This window comes from Dermacentor andersoni, chromosome 2, assembly GCF_023375885.2.
Source record: "Dermacentor andersoni chromosome 2, qqDerAnde1_hic_scaffold, whole genome shotgun sequence".
NCBI classification, from domain to species: domain Eukaryota; kingdom Metazoa; phylum Arthropoda; class Arachnida; order Ixodida; family Ixodidae; genus Dermacentor; species Dermacentor andersoni.
This window is the reverse complement of record NC_092815.1, coordinates 78,000,393-78,021,640: the sequence shown is the minus strand read 5'-3', so window position 1 is coordinate 78,021,640 and position 21,248 is coordinate 78,000,393. Positions and strand designations below refer to the sequence as shown.

Below are 21,248 nucleotides of genomic sequence, written 5' to 3'. Positions count from 1 at the left end.
TACCAAGTGCTTTTCTTTGGTCTGAAACTAATCAATTAGTAACATTCTGTGGTACTGAATACCATTGAGGTTCTCAGTTATATAGTGGATCTGTGTTTTGCAACAATCTTTATTTTACTGCATAGAAACTTTTTCTTTCACTTTTCTCTAAAATACAAAAGTGCTATGCCAACTTGACGACATAAAGGCACTATAGAATGCAGCAGAATACATTGCTACAAAATCGTGGCCCAGAAGTCGACCACGCATCATAGATGAATGAAGGCAGGCTTTTTTTTAGGGACAGTCATTGTCCTTGTCAGCGTAAACATCGAGGGCGGAGTTGGTGCCACTTAAACAACTTGAAGTCGCCATGACCGTGCCACTATTTAACATGGGAATGAACAAATGCTGCATGTACAGTACCAACATCACGGAACTCGCATATAGTTGGCCAGGGTTTGCTTATCGTAAAGTTTGGGTGACGTCAGTGTTGGATTAATTATAAGCTTCGCTGGTTTCGCTATCGAGGAGGTGTCAGCAACATCACCAGTAACCATGCCACAGTAGTGCCAGCGACGCATGAAAGCCAAAATGTTGCTATTTCTGCTCAACTCGGCGGTCAAATTAGCATGCAGTCGTGCAGGTGGAGTCTGAATTATTTAAGGTGCCTTAAGGTGTCCAAAATTTCAGTCATACTTATACATTAAATTTATGGGCCAGTGACAGTGCCTCGAAGTAGAACGAATAAATGCGCTTGTCTGAATTGTTAATGTTCGAATAATCGGTCAGCACCAATTATGAATCAGCTAGTTGCTGACCAGAGGCTCCAGCTTTTCGAGATAAAGCAGACCATTGGAAAGCACCTCGTGTCGTTTAAAGCAGTGCTTGAGTATTACCAGGGGCTCATCAAGACTGGCCTGGCTTAGAAGACCATTTATGACATTGAGCCTGGCCAGGTGTTTCTGACTGATGCTGTTAAGCTAAGAACACAGCTAACACAACTAAGCGGGAAGCTGTCAATAAAAAAATTCATAAGATGTAAAAGGCAATCTCTGAGCAGCTTCACTTTATTTGAAATAAACTAATTACAGGAAACTGTGTGAACAGGTTTGTTGCCGTCATTTAATTTAAAGGGATACTCAAATTTAGGTTTCCCTTCTTGGTATTTAGAGGCAAAGCAGCATTGTGTTACAGCAAGCAAATACTTTCTGGAATAACACTTGTCAACTTTAACTGTTCGAAATAGCCTAGGACATAGCCAGCAGTTGGCATTTATTTGCTCTAAAGTGCCCTGAAATCTGTATTCGGGTGCTCCAAACTCCTCCAAAATTAACATTTTGCTACTCCAAAAATTGCTCCAAATCTCGGTTTGTCAGTGCACCACTGTGAAGTGAATTTATTTTGTTTGATATTTCATGGTATTGTTTTCTGTTGCTGCAGGACTGGCAGAACACACAGCTGCTACATGTGTTCCAAGAACAGCTCATAATGGGTGCTAAGCAAGGAGCGCTAGGTGGGTCAACCAGTGCACCCGGAGAGGAGACGCTTGAGAAGAATGTGGGGCTACTGGAAACATCATTTCAGGTGCGTTGACCTTGGCAGTTTCTTTAAAAACAAATTTGTTGGGTCGATAATTTGGCTAGTTAGTATATAGAATGCAGCATTTATTGTGGAATTCATTGCAGTAATTCATTACTGATGCTAAGATGGTGAAACTTAAAGAAGGAAAACTAGACCCTAGCATTATTTCTTCATGATTTGTCATCCCGTTGCTTCATATCCCAGTAATGCTTAACTGTAGGTAGAGTATTACTCCATATGGTGATTATTGCATGACTTAATTTTAAAAATATAAGAAAAAAACATCTGCGGCATATGGCTCATATTTTGTTTTGTTTTAGTAAGAACTTGATGAGGGCTTGTTGGTTCACACTTAGAACTGAGGTGAAACAGCGCGAAAAAGACGAGGACACAAGGAAACAAATACCACAGACAAGCGCTGTCTGTGGTATTTGTTTCCTTGTGTCCTCGTCTTCTTCGCGCTGTTTCACCGTGTTTTGTTTGCATCAGCAGATAAATGACAAAGGTCTGGTTTTATGTGTGGTGCATAAATTAACACAGTTGCGTGCTGATGAAAACATATCAAGTAGAAAATTATTGATTACTTAGAAATATGAACTTCTCCACTTAATAAAAATTTCAAAGAGGGAAGTGATACCTAATGAACAGTTTAACCAGCTGGCTTAATTTTCTTTCCAGCATAAGGGACTCGTAGAAGTGGTGACTCAGCTATATGCTTCAGACTTGGCTGCATTCGCGTCACCAGGTTTAATAACAAAAGCTTTTTGGGAAGATATTCCATGTTACTTCTTGCTTAATATAGTGTAAGAAGTAAAACAACGCATCCGGCAAATAATGCAAATTTAGCATATTTGCATGGGCATAAAACCAGTTCTTATACCAACTAGATTTAAAGCCAGAGGTGAACCGTCCACTTTGTGCGCACAGTGGGTGCAGTCACATGAGTTTCTTGTCTCTTTTTCCAGCCTTGTCAGAAATGTTGTCTGAGCAGCTTCATGAACTTCATTTCTAAATGTTGGGAGGTGTCACGCAGGTTTGTTGTCATTAAAGGGGTCCTGAACCACGCTCCTCAGGCTTGGTGAAAAAACAGTCCACGGACAGCATACACTGCTGTGAACATCTCAGCCAAGTTTTGCAGTTGTGCGTGGCATGTGGAGCTTGCAAGCAGAGCACGAAGTCGCCTTTTTCTCAAACGCTCTCGTTTCAATGGAACCCTGCTGCTCAACGTTTTCTGTACGCTTTATTTCGCAATATTGCAGATGCCCATATGTGGCTGCTATTGGCCAATATCTGGCATCAATCAAGAAGGAAGTTTGGATAAGTGTGCTTCTTCTTACTGTTACTGGATTTATTCACGAAGTTTAACAAGCAGGCTGAAGTAAGCGAAAATCTATTTTTGAATTCTGATAATAATTACATAATTCTGAAAAGAGCCAACTATCGTCTGCTCACGCTAGGCCGTGGCCGCCTGCGTAGAATTAAATTTTGGCCACCTTGCTTATTGGTGTCATAGCCATCGGGTCTCGCTGATTTCAGCTAGTAGTTCTGAACGCTCAACTAACCTCAAACCATGCGAAACTTAAGGTCACACGCGTGTTTGCCAGCGCTCACTTACTCCTGGCTGTTCCTGGTTAGTCTTGGCAGACTTCACTTCGTATAGAGCTATTGAGAGCCCTTCAAAATGCACAAGTTGGATGTCGCTACTATCAGTCAATAAAGCTGGTGCATGACAAAGCCCACGTAGCACTGCCCGACTGTAGCATATGAGCACGCAGTCAACCACTGTCGTGCACAAAGCAAATGCTGCGCATGTGCATTACAGTTGCACGTAGCTGCGGTCTGCTGCGTAGCATAGGTACCACAGCCGCCCCGCGATGCCACAACGATTCCACTGGCTGAGTGCACTACAGCTCACTGAGGTCAACTGGGTTTGGCTTACATTTGGCGCATTGTAGGTACCAAAATCGGAAGTAGTGGCGTCTACATGAACATCCAAAATCAAATTTGAACTGTGCTGCTGTGATGATGTTCAGTAGGTGGAGAATTTTGGGTATGCCCCGCTCTGTCATGTCCTTCGTAGGCAAGGCATTGAAGAAAGAGCGGAAGCATTATAATTACGGTGTTTGATTGCCAATAATGGCGCTTCTGCTGAACACATTGAAGTACATTTTGCAGCAATGTATATCCGAAATGGCCTTTTTTAACTTCAAATGCATCTGTCCACTTCGATAAAAATTGGTTCAGGGCCCCTTTACAAAATAACTACAGACGATGTCAGAATTCGACTTTCTTTTGTTTCCCATCTCGTATTAGGAGTGTATAATCAGTACTGCTTCAAGAACTCACAAGCCAGGAGTGGCTAGCTTGCTGGATTTGTTTTGGTAGTGCGTGCAGAATGTTGCCTTTTGCGGACTTTCTTTCTTTTGCACAGGCCTTTGTGGATCTTCGTCACACATCTGTGTTCGAGGAGCCTTTCTACCTGGTTGTCCTGGAAAAGACCGGCACTGGCCGTACTATGCTACACATGTGGCGGCTTGTCATCAGTTCCAGGGCTGGTGCTGGAGGTAACACTGATTCATCTGCCAGACATTGTCATCGTGCAAGCCATTGAAATCGTGAATATTCGTAATATAATGAATTGGTATCGTACTACAACCAGAATGAGTTTTCAAAGCCTGCACACATGCAACACATGTAGACTGAGCTCGCTCATACAGCTTCGCTGTCTGTGATGGATCACTTCCTCAGATTGGACTACATACATCTGTGAAGGATATTTTTCTGCTCCTTTTTTATTCGCTCTGCAGTGCTTCTCCTTTTGCATTGTCCGTGTTGCTCTGCCCTTCACCAGTGCTCCTGGTGCACCTTCTTGCGAAACGCGCTCACAGCAGGCACAGTCTGCAGGATTTTCCAGCAAAATTCACAAAATTTATGGCCTATAAATTCTGGGTAAGAAAATACGGTGCTGCACATGCTCAGGAGTCTCCTGGCATCAGATAACAAGAATGTAGCCAGCTATCAGTGACTTGGGTACATTTAGGGTGCTATACAGTACGGTCTACTCTTATTAAAAGGGAACACCAAATTAATATATGCCAGTACTGATTACAGCTCAGTTCTATATAACAAGATCAGTGAAATATTGTTTTTTATTAATAGAATTTTCTTCGAATAAAACAAGGTACTTTTATTTTCTCTGAGTAATGAATTATGTTTTTTTTAAATTCAGTTTAATAGTAGGTCTGTGCATTGCTGCAATCTTTTATTTATTGCATATAAAATTTTGCTTTACAGTTGTCCTCCAATATACAGAAAGGCTTTCTTATCTTTGCGGCAGGTCAATTTGTGCAACAGACAAAAGGACCGTGCCATCCCATTACTTGATCACTACTCTGTGTGTAGCCGCCGCCAACAGTAAAGAGCAGGTGCCATCCGTTCTATTTCATTGTCAGATTCACTGCGGTTTGCCACCTGACAAAGATTCTGAGCTCTGGAGGATTATGGCAAATTCGTGCGATGCTTGCCCCACCCTGCCCCCCATCGTTTATCTGCCATCTGTGCAAATGCATGCAGCTGGCAAGGACACTTTTGTGCCCTCCTTTTAAGTCCAGAACTAGTCTTGTGACAGGTTGCTTGAAGCTGCAAAGAGAGACCGATGTGCATCTATGAACAGCGTTGGAAACAAGAAGCTGCCATACATTGTGTGCAAAGAAGGCAACCGTCCACAACTTTGCTGCAACCCTGTTCACTCGCTTTTGTTTGCGAGGCAGTTTGTCAGTTTTCTAAGTGTTGTGTGGCTGTTGCAGATAGATCTGTGTTTATTCAGCACCAAACTGCAATATTAGTGGCCAACGCCCAATGAAGCAGTACTGATTAGGCCTAATGTTCTGGACAGTGTGACAGTGATGAAAATTCAGCACCAACCAATGTGGTAACAAGCCGCAACAAGCCGTTGTGGAATGATTGCCACTGATATGTACGTACAGGTGGCTGATAAATGATTGGTCCCGAAATGATGCATGTAGGTTAATTAGATTGGCGGCTGTTGAAGCAGCATGAAATTCGTTGACACTTGTGCAACACAATTTGCATGCCTGTCGGCGGCTAATTGGCCTGATCTTCACTATGCACAAACTAGCATGCAATATTGTCAACTGCCTCAATGAAATACCTCACACCACGATAATCTGGACACTGGGACACGAAGCTGTCTGCAGAAACAATCGCGCACACATGATAGACCAAGGTTACTGTAACCGGGCACCGCAAGAGATGGCAGAGGATCACCCTATACCATACCACATGGGCCTGCCGAAAATCCCCCAAATCCCGCATTGTGCCAGCGTTAGGAATCGCTTGCAGCGATAACGTTTACTATCGCATCAGCCCAGCGGCTCATCCGTAGCGGGCTTAGCACTCCTTTTACACTGAAAGTGAAGTGAAACACTCGCTTGGGCGGCATCAAGCACAAGGGGCCCCGCGATCTATGTGACATGTGGCACTGCATGGGTTTCTGCACTGAATATTCTAAAGATCAAATATAGCAGATGTTGATTTGCGAATTGAAATATTTTAACGTTCACTATTCGATCCAGCAATACCGTATTTACACGATCCTAACGCGCACCTTCTTTTAATAAAAAATGCATTCAAATCTGTATGCACATCACAATCCTAACTACTACTTCTCCAAATCATAAAAAAAATGCACTTACTAAAAAGGCTCATTGCAAGGTAACTAGCCATACTACCATCGAATGGACACTTGTTTTACGCCTTGGTTTGCGATCGCCATTTTGCAGTTTGCTGTACACCTGTTGTAGTGTTCTGCTCAACTGCCTTGTGTGGAAGTAGTCCAGTGGCAGGATGGGAAAACAAAAACGATTTTTTAATTACAAGGCATCCTTTATGCAAAAAAGAAGGGAGGCGTGCAGACAGGACACAAGAGTAGAGAAGTGGACAACACAAACGCCGCATAATGCATAGTGAATCCTTACCAACTAGCTCAGCTGTCTGTCATTCTAAGTCATCCTTCAAGCATAATGTGATCCATCTGGCAGAACAGTATAACCGGGCAGGGTCGCATGTGTTACCTATTCCCGAGGCTTGTGTTCGCAACTGGTGGTGACAAAGGTATTTCTCATGCATTAGATGGAACTGAAGATGACTGGCAGACAGTGAAAAGGAGGTGTTGTTGGACTTCGACAGCGACTGGCAGCTAACATTCAGCTTTGTGCATGTCTGTGTGCCTTTATGTGTTCCATAAGATCATTTAAAAAAGGTACACGTCGACTCAGGTTTCATTGCTTGATGTGTGCGATAGAATTGGCACCAAGGTTTTTTTTTTCTTTTGGGGGGGGGGGGGGGGGTAAAATAACTGCGCGTTACAATCTGGGGTGCTGTAGAATCGTGCAAATACAGTAATAACAACAAGTATTAGTAAATATAACACATATTTTGTCTCACTCAGATGCACTATATATATAAGCGGCATGCATATACTTTGTGGGGAAATAAACAGGACTCAGAAAAGGCTGCTCTACAATCCAGCCCAGCAAAATAAGTGGCTACATTATGAAAGGTTTGAACTGTACCTTTATATTGCTTTCTAAACCTGTTTTTTATGCATATACTCTTAAACAGCAATACCGTAGAGAAATAAAGTGCTCGAGAGGCTTTCCTGACCAATGCACTCTGGATGCTACTTCCAATGCTACTTCAGATGCTATGAATTGCATATAAAATGATGCATGGATCTAATCTGCAGAATGTACATACTAAGGGAATACATTTGAAGTTTGGTTCTTATGCACTTAAGCTGAATGTTTTTTATATTGAGCCACTGTCAAGTGAATACCATTGTGTTTAATATTTAACTGCCATTTTAAAACATGCTTAGATGGCCTGTCAGGTACATCACAGGTTTTCAGATTTTACTATATATTCCTGGGAGTCACTTTTTTTTTTCTGGACAACATTGTTCTGTAAACTTAAAAGGGGTCCTGAACCACTCCTCTGGCTTCGTGAGAAAAGACAGCCTGGGGATAGCATACGCTGCTGTGAACATCTCAGCCAAATATAGCAGTCGTGCTCGCTGCATGTACCTTACGAGAGGAGTGCGAAGACTCTTTTTTCCCCAATCACTCTCTTCAAATAAGGCCTTCTCCTCACCCGTTTCAAAGCTGCTGGCTGCTTCATATGTCGTCATACATATGCTGTTGGCTGATAGCTGACATCAGTCAAGGAGGGTGTTTGGATGAGTGCGATTCTTCCCTACTGTTACTGTGTATATTTATTGACGCAGTTTAATAAACAGGCTGAAGTAAGCAAGAATCTGTGTTTCAATTTTCATAAGAATTACGTACTTCTGAAAGTGCGACTATTGTACTATCGCCAACTATCGTCTGCTAACGCTCAGCCGCACCTCCTTGCATAGAAACGAAACTTTGGCCACACTGCTAGTCAATGTCACAGCTGACGAGTCTCACTAATTTTGATTAGTTTTGGATACTCAGCTAGCCTCAAACCATGCGAAACTTGAGGTCAGACTGCACGTATGCTTGCCAGCGCACGTGCGACTTGGCTGTTCCTAACTAGACACCTAGACAATGGTTTACTGTACTTGTCTCTGTCTGCTCACACAGCATGATAACCATGTGAATCCCAGCGTGTAACCGTACGTGTTTGCAGGCAAAGGTCAGCAAGATGGTGCTGCCTTCCAGGAGAATGCCCCTCAGCAAGAGGACGATGCTGCTTCCAATGCATCCTCACGGAGTGGCAGCCCTGAACCCACTGACACTGGGCAGAGTGGTCAGCCAGCAGGGTCACCACATGCCTCACCACTGCGCATCACTACTTCCAAGGTGGGGATTATAATAACTTAACATTTCACACGTGCATGTGTGAATGTTATACCAGTGTGCACGTGCATGTGCGTGTGTGTTCTTTAGAGCAAAGCTGTATACCGTTAACCCCCAATGCATTTGTTGTGTCCATGGACAAAAACTCAAGCAATCACAGCCGGAGGTGCGTGCTGTGTGCGCTGCTGGTTTCCTTGCCACACCGCCATATAGCGCTCACCTCCGCACATCTATCGAAATCAGGAAAGAAACCATTTATGATAACTCAAAGGGAAGCTCATTACTTTTCGAAGCGAGATCGGGATGCCTTAGAACACGCACCTATAAAGCGAGATATAAGAAGGAAGAAGAAGCATGTTCTTGGTGCGGTAAAGCTAGCAAAACTACGGAGCATGTTTTATTAGAATGTGAAGACGTCTACCCAGCGGTCAATTTAGGCACCACTGGCCTCCTTGAAGCCCTTGGGTTCAGAGGGAGCAGTGGTAAAGCAAACATGTCTGCAATAGACATTAGTAAGAGGCGATTGGAGGATAGGTGGAAGAAAAGTAGGGAAACGACAAAAGACGGAAATGTACAAAAGCACAGTTCACAATATGGGATCAGAAAATTTGGCCGTGGTAGTTCATGTGTTTTTCTTTTCTTTTTTCATTGTTTGACCTAGGTAAGATATTAGGCAGTATAGTAGCAAGAGCTTGGTGGCGCAACCCACCACCCCGTTCCAAAAGGGATGCTCATAATATCCATCCATCCATCATATGGCTGCGATGGCGCCGGCCGTGCGGGGATAGAATAAAAAGAACCAGAAAGCTTGCCTTCGTGCATAGTGTTCGCCGCAAGCGTTTCCTGGTAAAGATTACGGTTGCATAAGCTGCAGTTGCCGGGAAGTGGCAACTGTAGCATACGAAGCAGGGAGTGGTGTAACTACACTTTCATATGTAAAAGAAGAACCTCCCTAGCAATGATTTAATTTGTGTTCTGATAGTGCTATAGAAAGGCCATGCATTGTTAGGACTCCTGAAGAACAGCATGTACTATCGTGAGCAATATGAGCGAGAACACAGGAGTGCGTGTCAGATAGCCTCGAACCCTGCTACGGGCGATACATGGCGGCCGCCGTCGGAAACAAAGTGGAAAGGAGGACGCCGTTCTAATAATGTTGGCACTCCCACCATGCGTCTCTTTATAGTGTGGAACTTCGCATTGCCAGTGCACATTGATAAAGATGTTTGATATTGCGGTTACTTTGTGCACCGAAGCGTGGCCAATAGCCGCACTGTCTAGAAGCGTAAACATTCGAGAGCTACTTTCCTAGGAAATCTGCCTGTCTGTCTGGAACGCGTGACATGAAGCGCTCCATAAGATATACATCAGGTCCTATGAGGGTATATCTGAACATACCTTACGCTAAACGCAGAAACGGGCGTCCTTGAGCTGCGCACTTAAAAAAAAATGAATAAAATAAATTAGTAATAAGTTACTGTGCACGTATAACCATCTTATCGGCTACCGTCGGCCAGTTAAATGGCGTAAGCTGCCGTTTTCGACGAACGCAGGCGTGGTGGGAGTGCCAACAGTTCGAGGAAAAGCGTCCCCCTTTCCCCTCTGTTTTCGACAGCGCCATCCGCGTACCGCTCCAACTCGGTTTCAAGGCTATTTGCCACGTGTTTGCGTGTTCCCACTCATATTGCTCACGATAGTACATGATGAGTGGTGATGGGAACAGCAATGTCAACATGCACAGCAGCATCGGGCTCAGGCTAGGTAGCACACAGCGGTTCCTTCACAAAGCAAGTTGCACACAGTTAGGACTTCTGAAGAGCAGTGCAAATACGATGGGTGACAAAAGAATCAGCAACATCAATGCACACAACGGCGTCGTGCTCAGGCTTGGCGGGACCCAGTTCAAGGCTTTGTCACATTCGTCTATTGGATCAGGTGATACCACAGCTTCTGTCCAACCACCTTTACAGTGTGGATTGGAGCCCATTTCTTTAGAGCGCGGCACCCATTCCTGCGTTTTGCGTCGGCGGCATTTCTCAGCATAACCAAGCGAACAAGCACAGCAAGGGATGAAGGTGCGAACGCGTAGCGCAGCTGGGAATGAAAGACTGCGATAGCAAAGAGAGCACAAGGAGGGTGCAGTTGAATCATGAGGTGGAATGCGGAGGAGGGTATGGCGAAAGCATGAGAAGAATGCAGTACCATGCAGGACAGGCTCTGCAGTGACGACGCTATGAGGTGGCGTCAGAGTAGCATGCTGTCGTCTGTTCACCGATGGCATGCGGCAAGTGCACCCACCGATACCATATATGGAAACAAAGTGCCACATGGGTAGAGGTCTGTCTGCCGTGGCTGCTGTGAATCACCCCTACGCGTCACCCATAGGCTCGATTTTTATTAATCATATCATAAGAAGCCAACGAACAAAGACGCCAAGGACAACATAGAAGAAATTACTTGTATTACTAATCGAGTTAAACAAATAATAAATTAATGGAAATGAAAGTCAATGAAAAAACAACTGGCCGCAGGTGGGTTAAAAACCCACGTCTTCGTATTACACGTGCAATGATCTTGCCAATTGAGCTACCACGGCGCTGTTTTCCGATCTACTTTCTGGGGCGTTTATGTTTTATTACCAGAACTAAACCTGGGAGTGTTAGCCAACGCCACCACTCACAAACCTTGGCGGCAAATGTGGAAAATCCTTTTTGGATGTTTCACAGGTGTCACAAGTACATGATCTATTTGGGTGACGACAACTGGTCAATAAGCCCTCACATGCCCTAGAAAGTGGACGAGGAAAAAACGGCACTGCAGTAGCTCATTTGGTAAGAGTATTGCGTGCGTAATTCAAAGACGTGGGTTCGTATCCCACCTGCAGCCAGTTGTTTTTTCATCCACTTTTACTTCCATTAATTTATCATTTCTTTAGCTCAGTAAGTACAATTTCCCCTATATTGTCTTTGGTGTCTTTGTTTGTTGGCTTTTTATGATGTGATTAATAAAAATCGAGTTCCCCGATTCCCTGTCTTCTCATTCATTACATTATGAGGGTGCCAACTCCGGCAACATTGGTGCCTTCAGGTTGCATGTGTGGGCGTGTTGACCAGTTGCAATCACCCAAACAGCTCACATACTTGTGACGCTTGCTGCAGAAAGGATGTTCCACATCCACCGCAAAGGTTTGTGGGTGGTGGTGCTGACTAACACTCCTAAGTTTAGTTCTAGTAGTAAAACATAAATGCCTTAGAAAATAGATGGAAAAATGGTGCCGCTTGTAGAAGAAACTAATAAAGGTGTTTATAGCTGAACCATGCATATTTTACTATGTGCCTACAGACTGTCACATTTAGCTCTACTGTCACTCAATTGGCGACACTGCCTGTGAGTTCAAATGGTTGAATTTCCACTGCTTGAGCTTGATAGCATTGAAAATGTGTGTTATTATTTTGAAAGAAAATATTGCTAGAGTCAAATGTTCACCTACTTTCATGTAACTAGTGGGTTCACATGAAGGCTTTCTGTTTGTAAAACCATTGAAGTCGCCCATTAATATTGTTGTAGCTGCTGTTGTCATTGCCATTGTTAGTAGTAGCAATAGTATAGTAATCGTAAGCAGGAGTCAAAGCTCATTGTGTAGGATCAGAGATATAAGTAAACAGAATAAACTTCACACGTGTTTGACTGCGCTTCATTTCAATGAGTATTCTACTGCTAATACGAAAGCGAAAATGCAAGAGCCGAGGCAATATCAGTACTGCTGAATGAATATTTGTATGCTCAGCAGCTCAAAATATGTGCAATAGACTTTTGTTGATTCGACTCTGGTTAATTCGATTTTTCAGTTTTTTTATCCCGACTGAAGGTTCCGGATTGGCGCCCACACATTTCCATGGGCCCAAACCTACGTTATTTAGATCTCAAAATTAACCAAAAGCTGGATAATTCGAACTTGACTATTCAGCTTCGCCACCATACAGCCGTGTTGATTGGTGAAGCATACCAAGAATGGAAAGGGGCCACTGTCACGGCACATTGTACACATTCCTAATTATACATGCGCTGTGTCAGATCACAGTACGAGCACCTAGAGGCCTAATAAGCATAATGGCAGCAATTCAGAGCTGCTCCTGACGTCGCTGTGGTGATTTGAGCCCTCGTTTCGCCCGCCATGTGTGTCTAGTCTTTTCATTGCACGGTGCTTGTGTGCACCGTGTAACAGAAGTGGAGGAAAACCATCTGTGTTTTGGGAAAGCTAACAAAAAATAAGGTGGTAAGATGAAAGAACTCCGTAAGTAGAGGGGCCGTTTAAAGTCAACAAAAGAGCGGGTGTCTATCTAAAACTCTAAATGCCTGTCAGTAGCTTATAAGGTGTCTCGGTGTTCGTACTGTGAACGGAGACTGCGCATATGTGTGTGTGAATGAAGGACACAGGCTATGTCCTCTAGCAATAGCACCTTTTCCCCCCGCATGGTATGCTTCATCGCATAACACAACAGTATTGCGGCGGAGCTATCTTTAAAGGCAAATACTGCCAAGGGAATCGGCAGCGTGTTTCGGTGTTTTTTTCTACCATTTGTTTAATTCGTCCAGCTGTATAATGCGACCAGTTTTGTTGGTCCCGTCAAGATCTAATTAATGGAAGTCTGCTTTATTCTGGTAGCAAAATACGAATTCTGATATTAGCATGTAGGCTTATAACGAATATTACATATAGTGAAGGTATTTTTGTGTCAAGTTTGACTTTGTTATAGTGAGATATGAGTGTAGTAGTAGTAGTAGCAGTAGTAGTAATCGTAGTAGTAGTATAACAGTACAGCTAAACCTTGCTATGATGAAGTCGGTAAAATTGGCACTTTGTTATAATTGAAAGTCGACCTTTTATGCAAATAACTGCAGTTGCCAATGTATTTTTATTACACGGAAGGAGCTGTTAAATTTGTAGAATTATTGGGAAATTATAAAAAGCTAATTTCAAAGTGGAAAGAAAATCATTTTGTTGAATTTAACACTCGGCAACCAAAGATATGGTTTCATGCCATGTCAACTATATCTTCACATCGGCGGTACAAGCGAAGCCTGTGAAGCTTTTGCATCCACACTGCCTTCGCGGTTGATAGTATTGCTCACAGAGGGACAACACTATTAGCGGACCTCTCAGGTATCAATGGACAACCCCAGTACACATTTGTTCTTGTTATTGCGCTCCCCTCTGTCCCCCTCACTCCTCTTGCGCTTGCGATAATGCACATCTAGCCACCATCCTTCTCAGCTCACCCTCACACATTTCCCTCCACACATACAACATTCAGCGCACAGGGCATGATGTGATCTTATCACACTTGGACTTTATGGATAGCTCGTTTAGTACCATACCGATACCCCTGTTCGTTACTGTTATTGCCGCACGAGGCAAGCCACAACGAAAAAGCAAAATCAGGTGATGATGCAGCGTAGAATGCATCGCAGTGTAGAATGTGTCAATACAAATGTGCACTACGCTGCGCCAACACCACACTTGCCAGCTATGAGCTCCGAAATTGGGCAGTGCACGATGCGAGATTTCACAGGCCATGACCGGCTGAATTTGCTGCTACCAGCGAAGACACTACTCCGCTTCGTTGGCTGCTCTCTGTTGCATGGCATGCACTTTGAGCGGTCCATTCGCAAGCAACATCTAATTTAATAATTTGACTATTTGCTTCCGTGCCACTTTCCATTTATTACCTGGGTATTTCATTTGACAGCAGTGAAATTTTGTTATAGTATTGAAATCCCGTATAAACATACTTAATTATATTTAGTTTCAAAATACATAGCGTTTGTAAACAAGAAAACATAAAAGTTGAACTACTTTGTTAATTTTTTTTTTGAAGTTCGTTAAATTGAGGAAATAGGCTGATGATGATGATGATGATGATGATGATATCGAGGTTTTATCTGTAATTGTGTAACAAACAAATTTTATAGGTTCTTCGTTATCTCAAGGTGATCTTTTGTTGCTTCCCATGTGCTATGATCTGAGCAGGTGCAGTGGCATCACAAAGCCGCCATGTACTACGGAAGACAGAACATAATACATATGGGCATGATGAGTTGCTGCAGCTATCACTGTAACCGTGCTCTGGATTGACGCAGCGCTACGGGATGGTTCCTTTTTGCAGGTGTGCACCCAAGAACTACCACTACCGCATGATGTGGAAATCGCACATGCGGCACCAGCAGCAGGCCATGTGAGCTCTTCGAATATGTACCCAGCTTGCTTTGCTCCGTATGTGCTCTCCACTGCTTGCAGTGATGGGTTGACAAGGTTAGTATGAATTGCAGTCGAACCTCAATGATGAAAATTTATACAATAGAGTAAATCTAAATTGTTTCTCGCCGATATCGGTAGACGAATGTGTGCTTAGAATGTATATCAGATATAATACCTAAGGTATTTTCTACGTTCTTGTTGTACTATACAACCTCATTATTGTGAGATTCAGTTGTACTACTATACCACATCATTTTTTTCATGTTTGTTCCAACTGAAGACAGTGTCAGAGCTCCTTGTCTCTAGAGCAGACAAACATTTAAGCAATCATTGGCAACGGCACACAAGGGGTACCATAAGTGGCACACAAGTAACAACCATAAGAACAGGCCATCAGACTGTGTGCAGATAATTGTTTGTTGTCTTCATATGGTGATTTGATGAAGTGTAGAACTCCTTTATTCACCTCATTTTTCTTGTTCACTGTGGCAGTTAGCAATACCTCTGCTTAAGTTCTGCTGTGAGTTTATTTTGGCAGCTAGCATATAGCATGTCTGACATGTGACATGAATTCTGTGCATTTCATATAACATTTTAAGTGTATAGGGGTCAAGAAACTTGTCTACATTTAGCATATGCCTTGTCTCCTCTTGTCCTGCTGGTTGCCTAATGCTTTGATAGCTGCTTTGGCTGTCAGGAGGGCATCGTACACAAGTGTCTGGACCTCTGTACCAACTAGGTGAGGGCAGTTCGAGTTGGGCTTACAGGTCAACTGCAACGAAATTTCACTTTGGTTAAATTTGTTATAAATAAGTATACCACTGAAGCAATCTTGGCATAGCCACAGGGATTGTAATTGTATAGTTTTCTTGATAGCAACCTTTAAACAGCACCAAAGCAGAACACGCGTGCAACTGGTGGTTGTCGCTATGACACAAGTACCAGCATGCTGTCTCCAAGATTTCACAGCATGCCACGAGCAGCTGCAGGCGATGCATAATCTCTGAAGTCACGCCGAGGAGCTGCACATTCTAGGTCATCCATCACTTCCGGTGACTGAAAATGGTGGCACTTTTTTTTTTGTTGTTCTAAAAGATGACTGCTTTTCCAAGCTCTTTGTGACGCTTCTGCTCATGTTTCAAACATCAAATTTTGCACAGAGGCTTCTCCATAGCTGCACTGTCTTAAACAAGGCTCTTAATGCATTACAAAATTTGTTACAGTTGGCCTTTAAGGAAACATTACAGCATGGTGGTTGCGTGAATCTCCTTAGTTCCTAGAAACTTGGTCTTTTTATTCAGTTGTGTGTTTTCTCAGTCTTTAATGGATTTGTTCAGCAATATTCACTTTTATCATAGAAACAGAATTCTGTACTCATACTTGTAAAGGATAGTACCATGCCAGTAACAATTGCAGGCAGCTACTATGAACGTGAATATGTAACAGTTTTTCTGTTGGCCCCATCCTAAAGGCCAGATGAAAGTAGTAATTTTTGTGTGTATTGCTAATGGTGTTTTTTTTGTTCATATGTTTCCAGGTTTTGGAAATGTAAAGTCGATTGTGAAGGTGAAGGAACCCCCAACTTCACGTGGGTTGAGTGGGAGATGACACTGAATAAGTCATCCAGTGTCATACAGGTTCCTGGTAATTCACTTTTGTGTCTTCAGTTTTGGGGCAGGTTTGTGCTATCTGGGGAACTCTTATCTCAGTATGTCGTTACATGTGTTGCTTGATTTTCAATGCCTTGGCAAATATGCACTTCACTCACGATTGCCGAGAAAACTGGGAAATCTGATAGCTATAAGGCATTCACCATAGCAGCCAGGCTGATATTAAAGGGCCCCTCACCAGATCTGGCCATTTTGAGCTGACAAGTGCAGAGCACACAGTGCATGATAACGATCATGTCTGCAAAGTATTACATTGCTAAGCACCATGGAAAAACCTGAAATTTCAAACCGAACACCGTTTTCCCTTTTCCTCGCAGCCGCCGCGCTCCAAGCCAAAGGATGACGTACACATGCTAGCGCGCCTATGTACATGTGTTTGCACTGTGACATCGCCCGTGGTGACACGTGACTTCGAAAATTACTCTAGGCAACATCTGTTATTTGTTTAATATGTTGCTAGAATAGACAAATTAAAGCTTAGAGAAATAACAAAGCACACAAACCGGATGTCTGTGTGATTTTGTTTTATTTCGCACCGAATCAAGAGAGATGTACTTCCATTTCGTCTGCTTGTTTCCATGTCATGCAGTCGTGCGTGCAGACACCGAAACTATGTAATTTTCTACTGTGTTCCAGCACGGAATCATGCTCTGTGGTCCGCATGTGTCTGCCTCAGTATTCGTGTAACACACACTTATACCGCTAGTCAGGTGTCCTCGTACACATGCGCGCAAAATCGTGGGCTGCACGAAATGAGACAATGGCAACTGCTCGCATGCAACGCCGTCAGCGCAAGAGCGCCGTGCCACAAGAAAAACGAGGATAGAAAAAAAAAATTATGGCGGGGCCTGTGACGTATGCGTCATGCGAATACGGGGGAGGAATTTCGCTTGTGGAGGCTAGACCGGGCAAGTGGAGAGAGCGTCTATGTTTGCGGTGAAGCTCATCTCCTGAAAATATGGGTTCGCGACACTGAAATATTTCTATCTCGGCTACTAATGAGCCTATTTGAAAGATGCTTGCGGAAGAATGCTCCCCAGGAGACACGTAACAACTTCCAGCATATAACCAAAATTTGCTATGGGGCCTGGTGAGGGGCCCTTTAAGGGGCTCATACGTATGCACTCGTTTTAGGGAGGGGCAACTTTCTTGTTTTGTTTTTTTTCTTTCTGTATAATAATGTTTAGTGTTGTGACTGAGTGAACTTGTACTCTATCATTGCAGAAGTTGCATTTCAGAAATTGAACTGTTAGGAATGACCACACTGCTTTAGCATTCAGGCAGCCACTAAATAGTGTCTTACCATTAAGCATGAAGTAGGCAAAGAAAAGTCTGAGATCTGAGTTTGATTTTTTGTCATGCAGGCTCATTTTGTTCTCACATCCTGTCACTGCACATATATAATATTTACTCACATGATGAATACACTTTTCTATAAGAAAATTTTTTGTGTGCATTGCATAATCACATTGTCATATGCATACTATACAACATATGTTTTCACAGAGACGGTGCAAAGTTTGACAGCTCTAAAGTGACTTATTACATGTGGTAACACACTTATATTTCACTATGAACTTTGTATAACCATTCTTATTTGTGTAATTCTTAATAGAGCAGTTCACACATAAGCACTCTAGCTACATGCATTTCACTGATAAATCGATTAGTGATGGATCTCACTCCTGCATATAATGTCTGGTGTATTATACATCTGTTCCATATCCTGAACTCATTTATTTATTTATTTCCTTTCTTTTAGGCCAGCCCATTAGTGTCAGCTGTGCATATAGTGGCAGAGTAGCATGTGCCTACAAGCGTGGCCAATCTTTCAACCGACCTGGCTCCAGCAACCCCTCTGATCGTTGTGTCAACCTGGGTGTTGCGATCTACGAGTGCGAATCTACTGGTGGTTCTGAATGGATACTTGAAGACACAGTGCTTCTGAACAACGTCAGGTAAGTGAGCTTTGTTTGTGGCCTGTAAATTTCATTACCTGGGCTCGTGTTTGTTTAATTTTACGAGCATGCAATACTAATAAGTAGATGTGTTCTTTACGTCTCTCTGTAAATCCCCTTTACATTTTCATCATGTAATGCTGCTGATTATGAGATTGAAATTTACCATTATTTTACTGAAATATTGCGACTTCAGCATATCGTGTTGCAATTAAAATTTTTACTTGCTCTCTTTCTTAAAATTGAAGAGCGATAATAATCACAATAACAGCCCAATCCAAAGAGTGAGGAAAAATAAGCTGGCAAGCTATACAGGCGAATGCACTGAGTGATTGCACAGCACGAATGCGCGCCCCCGAATGCATGCCTCTGAATCAAACGTGCGCCCGCCTTCTGCGTCCGCCATGGAAAACAAACATAAAATTGACATTAAGTCTCCCATGCAAAGTGGAAATCTAATGTGCACCCAATTTTTTAGCAAGAAAAGTTATCAAATTATTATACGTGTTGCATAACAGTGGCCGGTTTTTTAGGTCAGCTTCGCCGCAATGCAGCTGTGGTATGCGGTAAAGCATACGAACGGCGTGACCGTTGTTTAAGGTTCGTATCCGATAACACCGCGCAGGTAATTTTCGGTCCACTTTTCTCGGAATAAAAAGCCCGTTAGAATTAGGCAAACACTGTAATCGGACATTGTGAACAACCATTATTGCTTGAAAATGAACCTAGCGCAGGACAAAAATAGGCATTTCCGACAGAAGATTTTTGACATGCGTTGACTGGTCCCTTAGCCTTAGCCGAGACGTATTGCTTCTAAAGGGGTCACCATTGGAGTTCCCAAAGGGGTCAGGCGCATGCATGCTGCCTGGTCAAATTCAAATTATCTGTCGTACGCCAATTTTAGGATCGAAATAATGAGAGCGTGGGCGCATAGAAATGCATAGGCACCAGCCGGAACCTACAGTTGGGATCAAATTAACCAAAAAAAAATCGAATTAAGTGCAGTCAGATCAACAAAAGACTACTGTAGTAGTACGTAGTAGTTAGCCAGTAATGTCTTTTTATTTCTTCTTTTGCACTTAGTCTGCCACGTCTAGATCAGACAGCTCCTGGTGTTAACCTGGGTTCCTTGGTTGACACAACTCTGAGGCACCGCAAGACAGCTGACTCACTTGTGCAACGCTTGGCCTCAGACGGGGACCTCAGTGGACCGCCCAGCTCCCTGCAGCGACTGTTGTCAGTGCCCAGCTATGCCACGCTGCACACACTACGCAGGGCAGTGATTGAGCAGGGAAACCAGTGCCCCCTGGTGCACAAGTCGCTTATTCAACTCGACTGGGTTTCCTCGGAGGATGGCTCTCACGTCCTCACTGTGGCTGTTGGCTCCCGTATTCTCCTCTTTGCACCTGTGGCAAGGGATGTCATCCAGCAAGGTGGCACTGGTCTGGAAACTCAGGTAAATGTTGGTGTCACAACTTTACTTGCATTTACCATACTTGTGGCGTAATGTCAAGGAGATCTTGCAAAAATGAGGGGTGCAGCTTGTACACTAATTTTACCTTGCACAATGAAGCTTTCCACTGCAGCACAGTGTGGCTTCATGGCAGGGCATTTCATGTAACCGCATTTCATGCTAAGAAGGTGCTGGATAAACAGTTTCACTAACCTCAGTGCATATACCTCTGCTGACATAATCACCGAGTGCAGGCAGGACACCATAGATTCCTAGTCTTTTGTTTCCTTTTGCAAATTTTATAGTCCTTGAGCTCTGGCACACCACGGCCCCTGCTGAAGCAAGTGTCATCACTGGCTGCACCCGTGGCATCAACGGGGGCAGCTGAAGCAGTGCGCTGGCTGCAGATTAGGTGCACACGCCTGGAGACGGCAGATGGCCTGCCCCCGCTGCCCATGCAAGTGTCTTGGGTTCGTGATGGCATTCTTGTGGTTGGCATGGACAGCGAGATGCACATCTACTCTCAGTGGAGGCCTCAGAAAGGAGCCCCAAAGGGTAAGCATCAGTTCCCTATGAATGTTTTCATAAAGTTAAAACCTGGGAAGGTATCACATAAGTTTTATTCTTTTTTTTTTTGCATGAATTTAGCTGGGTTGGCTGTGACTTTGTTCTTTCAGTGGATGACCTCTGTATTAGAAATGAACACCTATTTAAAGCTCTTCCTCAAATCAGCCAAACTGATAACAGCACTGACCCTTATCCCAAGTAGGCTCTTCGGCACTAGCTGTGTTGAGAAGTATTCTTGATGGACACCCGAATCATAACGAGCACATTTTTTCAGAGAAAATGGATCTGAAAATGGCCTGCATGTTACAGTCTGATACGAAACCAAAACCATGCTTACGACGTTGGCAACAGCCTACTGTTGAACGCAGTGTCATTGCCATGGCAAGGTGGCAACATAGCACATTTTCGTAAAGGTTGCTGTGAGTTCAGGGCCAGCACTGTGCCAAGCTTACTATCTGTGCACGGTGCCAGGAATGTTGTCGGCTGCATACTTCAACAAGTCTGACGCAGAGTCACATAAAATTTCACAAAAGTGATAGCAGTACGTATCTCCAAGAGTGATTGCTCGTGAATACCACCTCTGTGTGTATCTCTGAGTATGTGGCCAATGAAGTGCCAATGGCGATGGTGATGTGCTGCTTTCATTTAGAAAGCTCTTATAACAAATTCGGCAGAAACACTTAACACTGCTTATGTGTTGTAATGTGAAAGTATTATGCCGTTTGTAGACCTTGGAACATCAAGAACACTCTCATTGCACGCATGAATGTGCTCATGAATGCCCGCACTAGGCACACCTTTAGTCAGCCAGAACCGTGGAGCCGCCATGGCGTCGGGGGAGAGTGCTCGTCTCCCATCCCAGAGGCCCAGACCAAAATGTGCGAAATTTTGTTTTCAAAGCCATTAATTTACTTTGTT

At 43.5% G+C, this 21,248-nt stretch overlaps 1 protein-coding gene across 5 annotated transcripts in view; it reads left to right on the top strand.

The window, feature by feature from the left end:
• Rbcn-3A (rabconnectin-3 alpha) overlaps positions 1–21,248 on the top strand; it is a 177,208-nt gene that overhangs the window by 55,550 nt on the left and 100,410 nt on the right. For all 5 annotated transcript variants that reach the window (XM_055076936.2, XM_055076938.2, XM_055076937.2 and 2 more), the window contains 8 exons: positions 1,423–1,566; positions 3,995–4,127; positions 8,254–8,426; positions 14,591–14,736; positions 16,220–16,326; positions 18,115–18,310; positions 19,394–19,766; positions 20,069–20,318. In XM_055076936.2, coding sequence (XP_054932911.2) covers positions 1,423–1,566; positions 3,995–4,127; positions 8,254–8,426; positions 14,591–14,736; positions 16,220–16,326; positions 18,115–18,310; positions 19,394–19,766; positions 20,069–20,318 — 1,522 coding nt within the window. The remainder of the gene's footprint in view (positions 1–1,422; positions 1,567–3,994; positions 4,128–8,253; positions 8,427–14,590; positions 14,737–16,219; positions 16,327–18,114; positions 18,311–19,393; positions 19,767–20,068; positions 20,319–21,248) is intronic.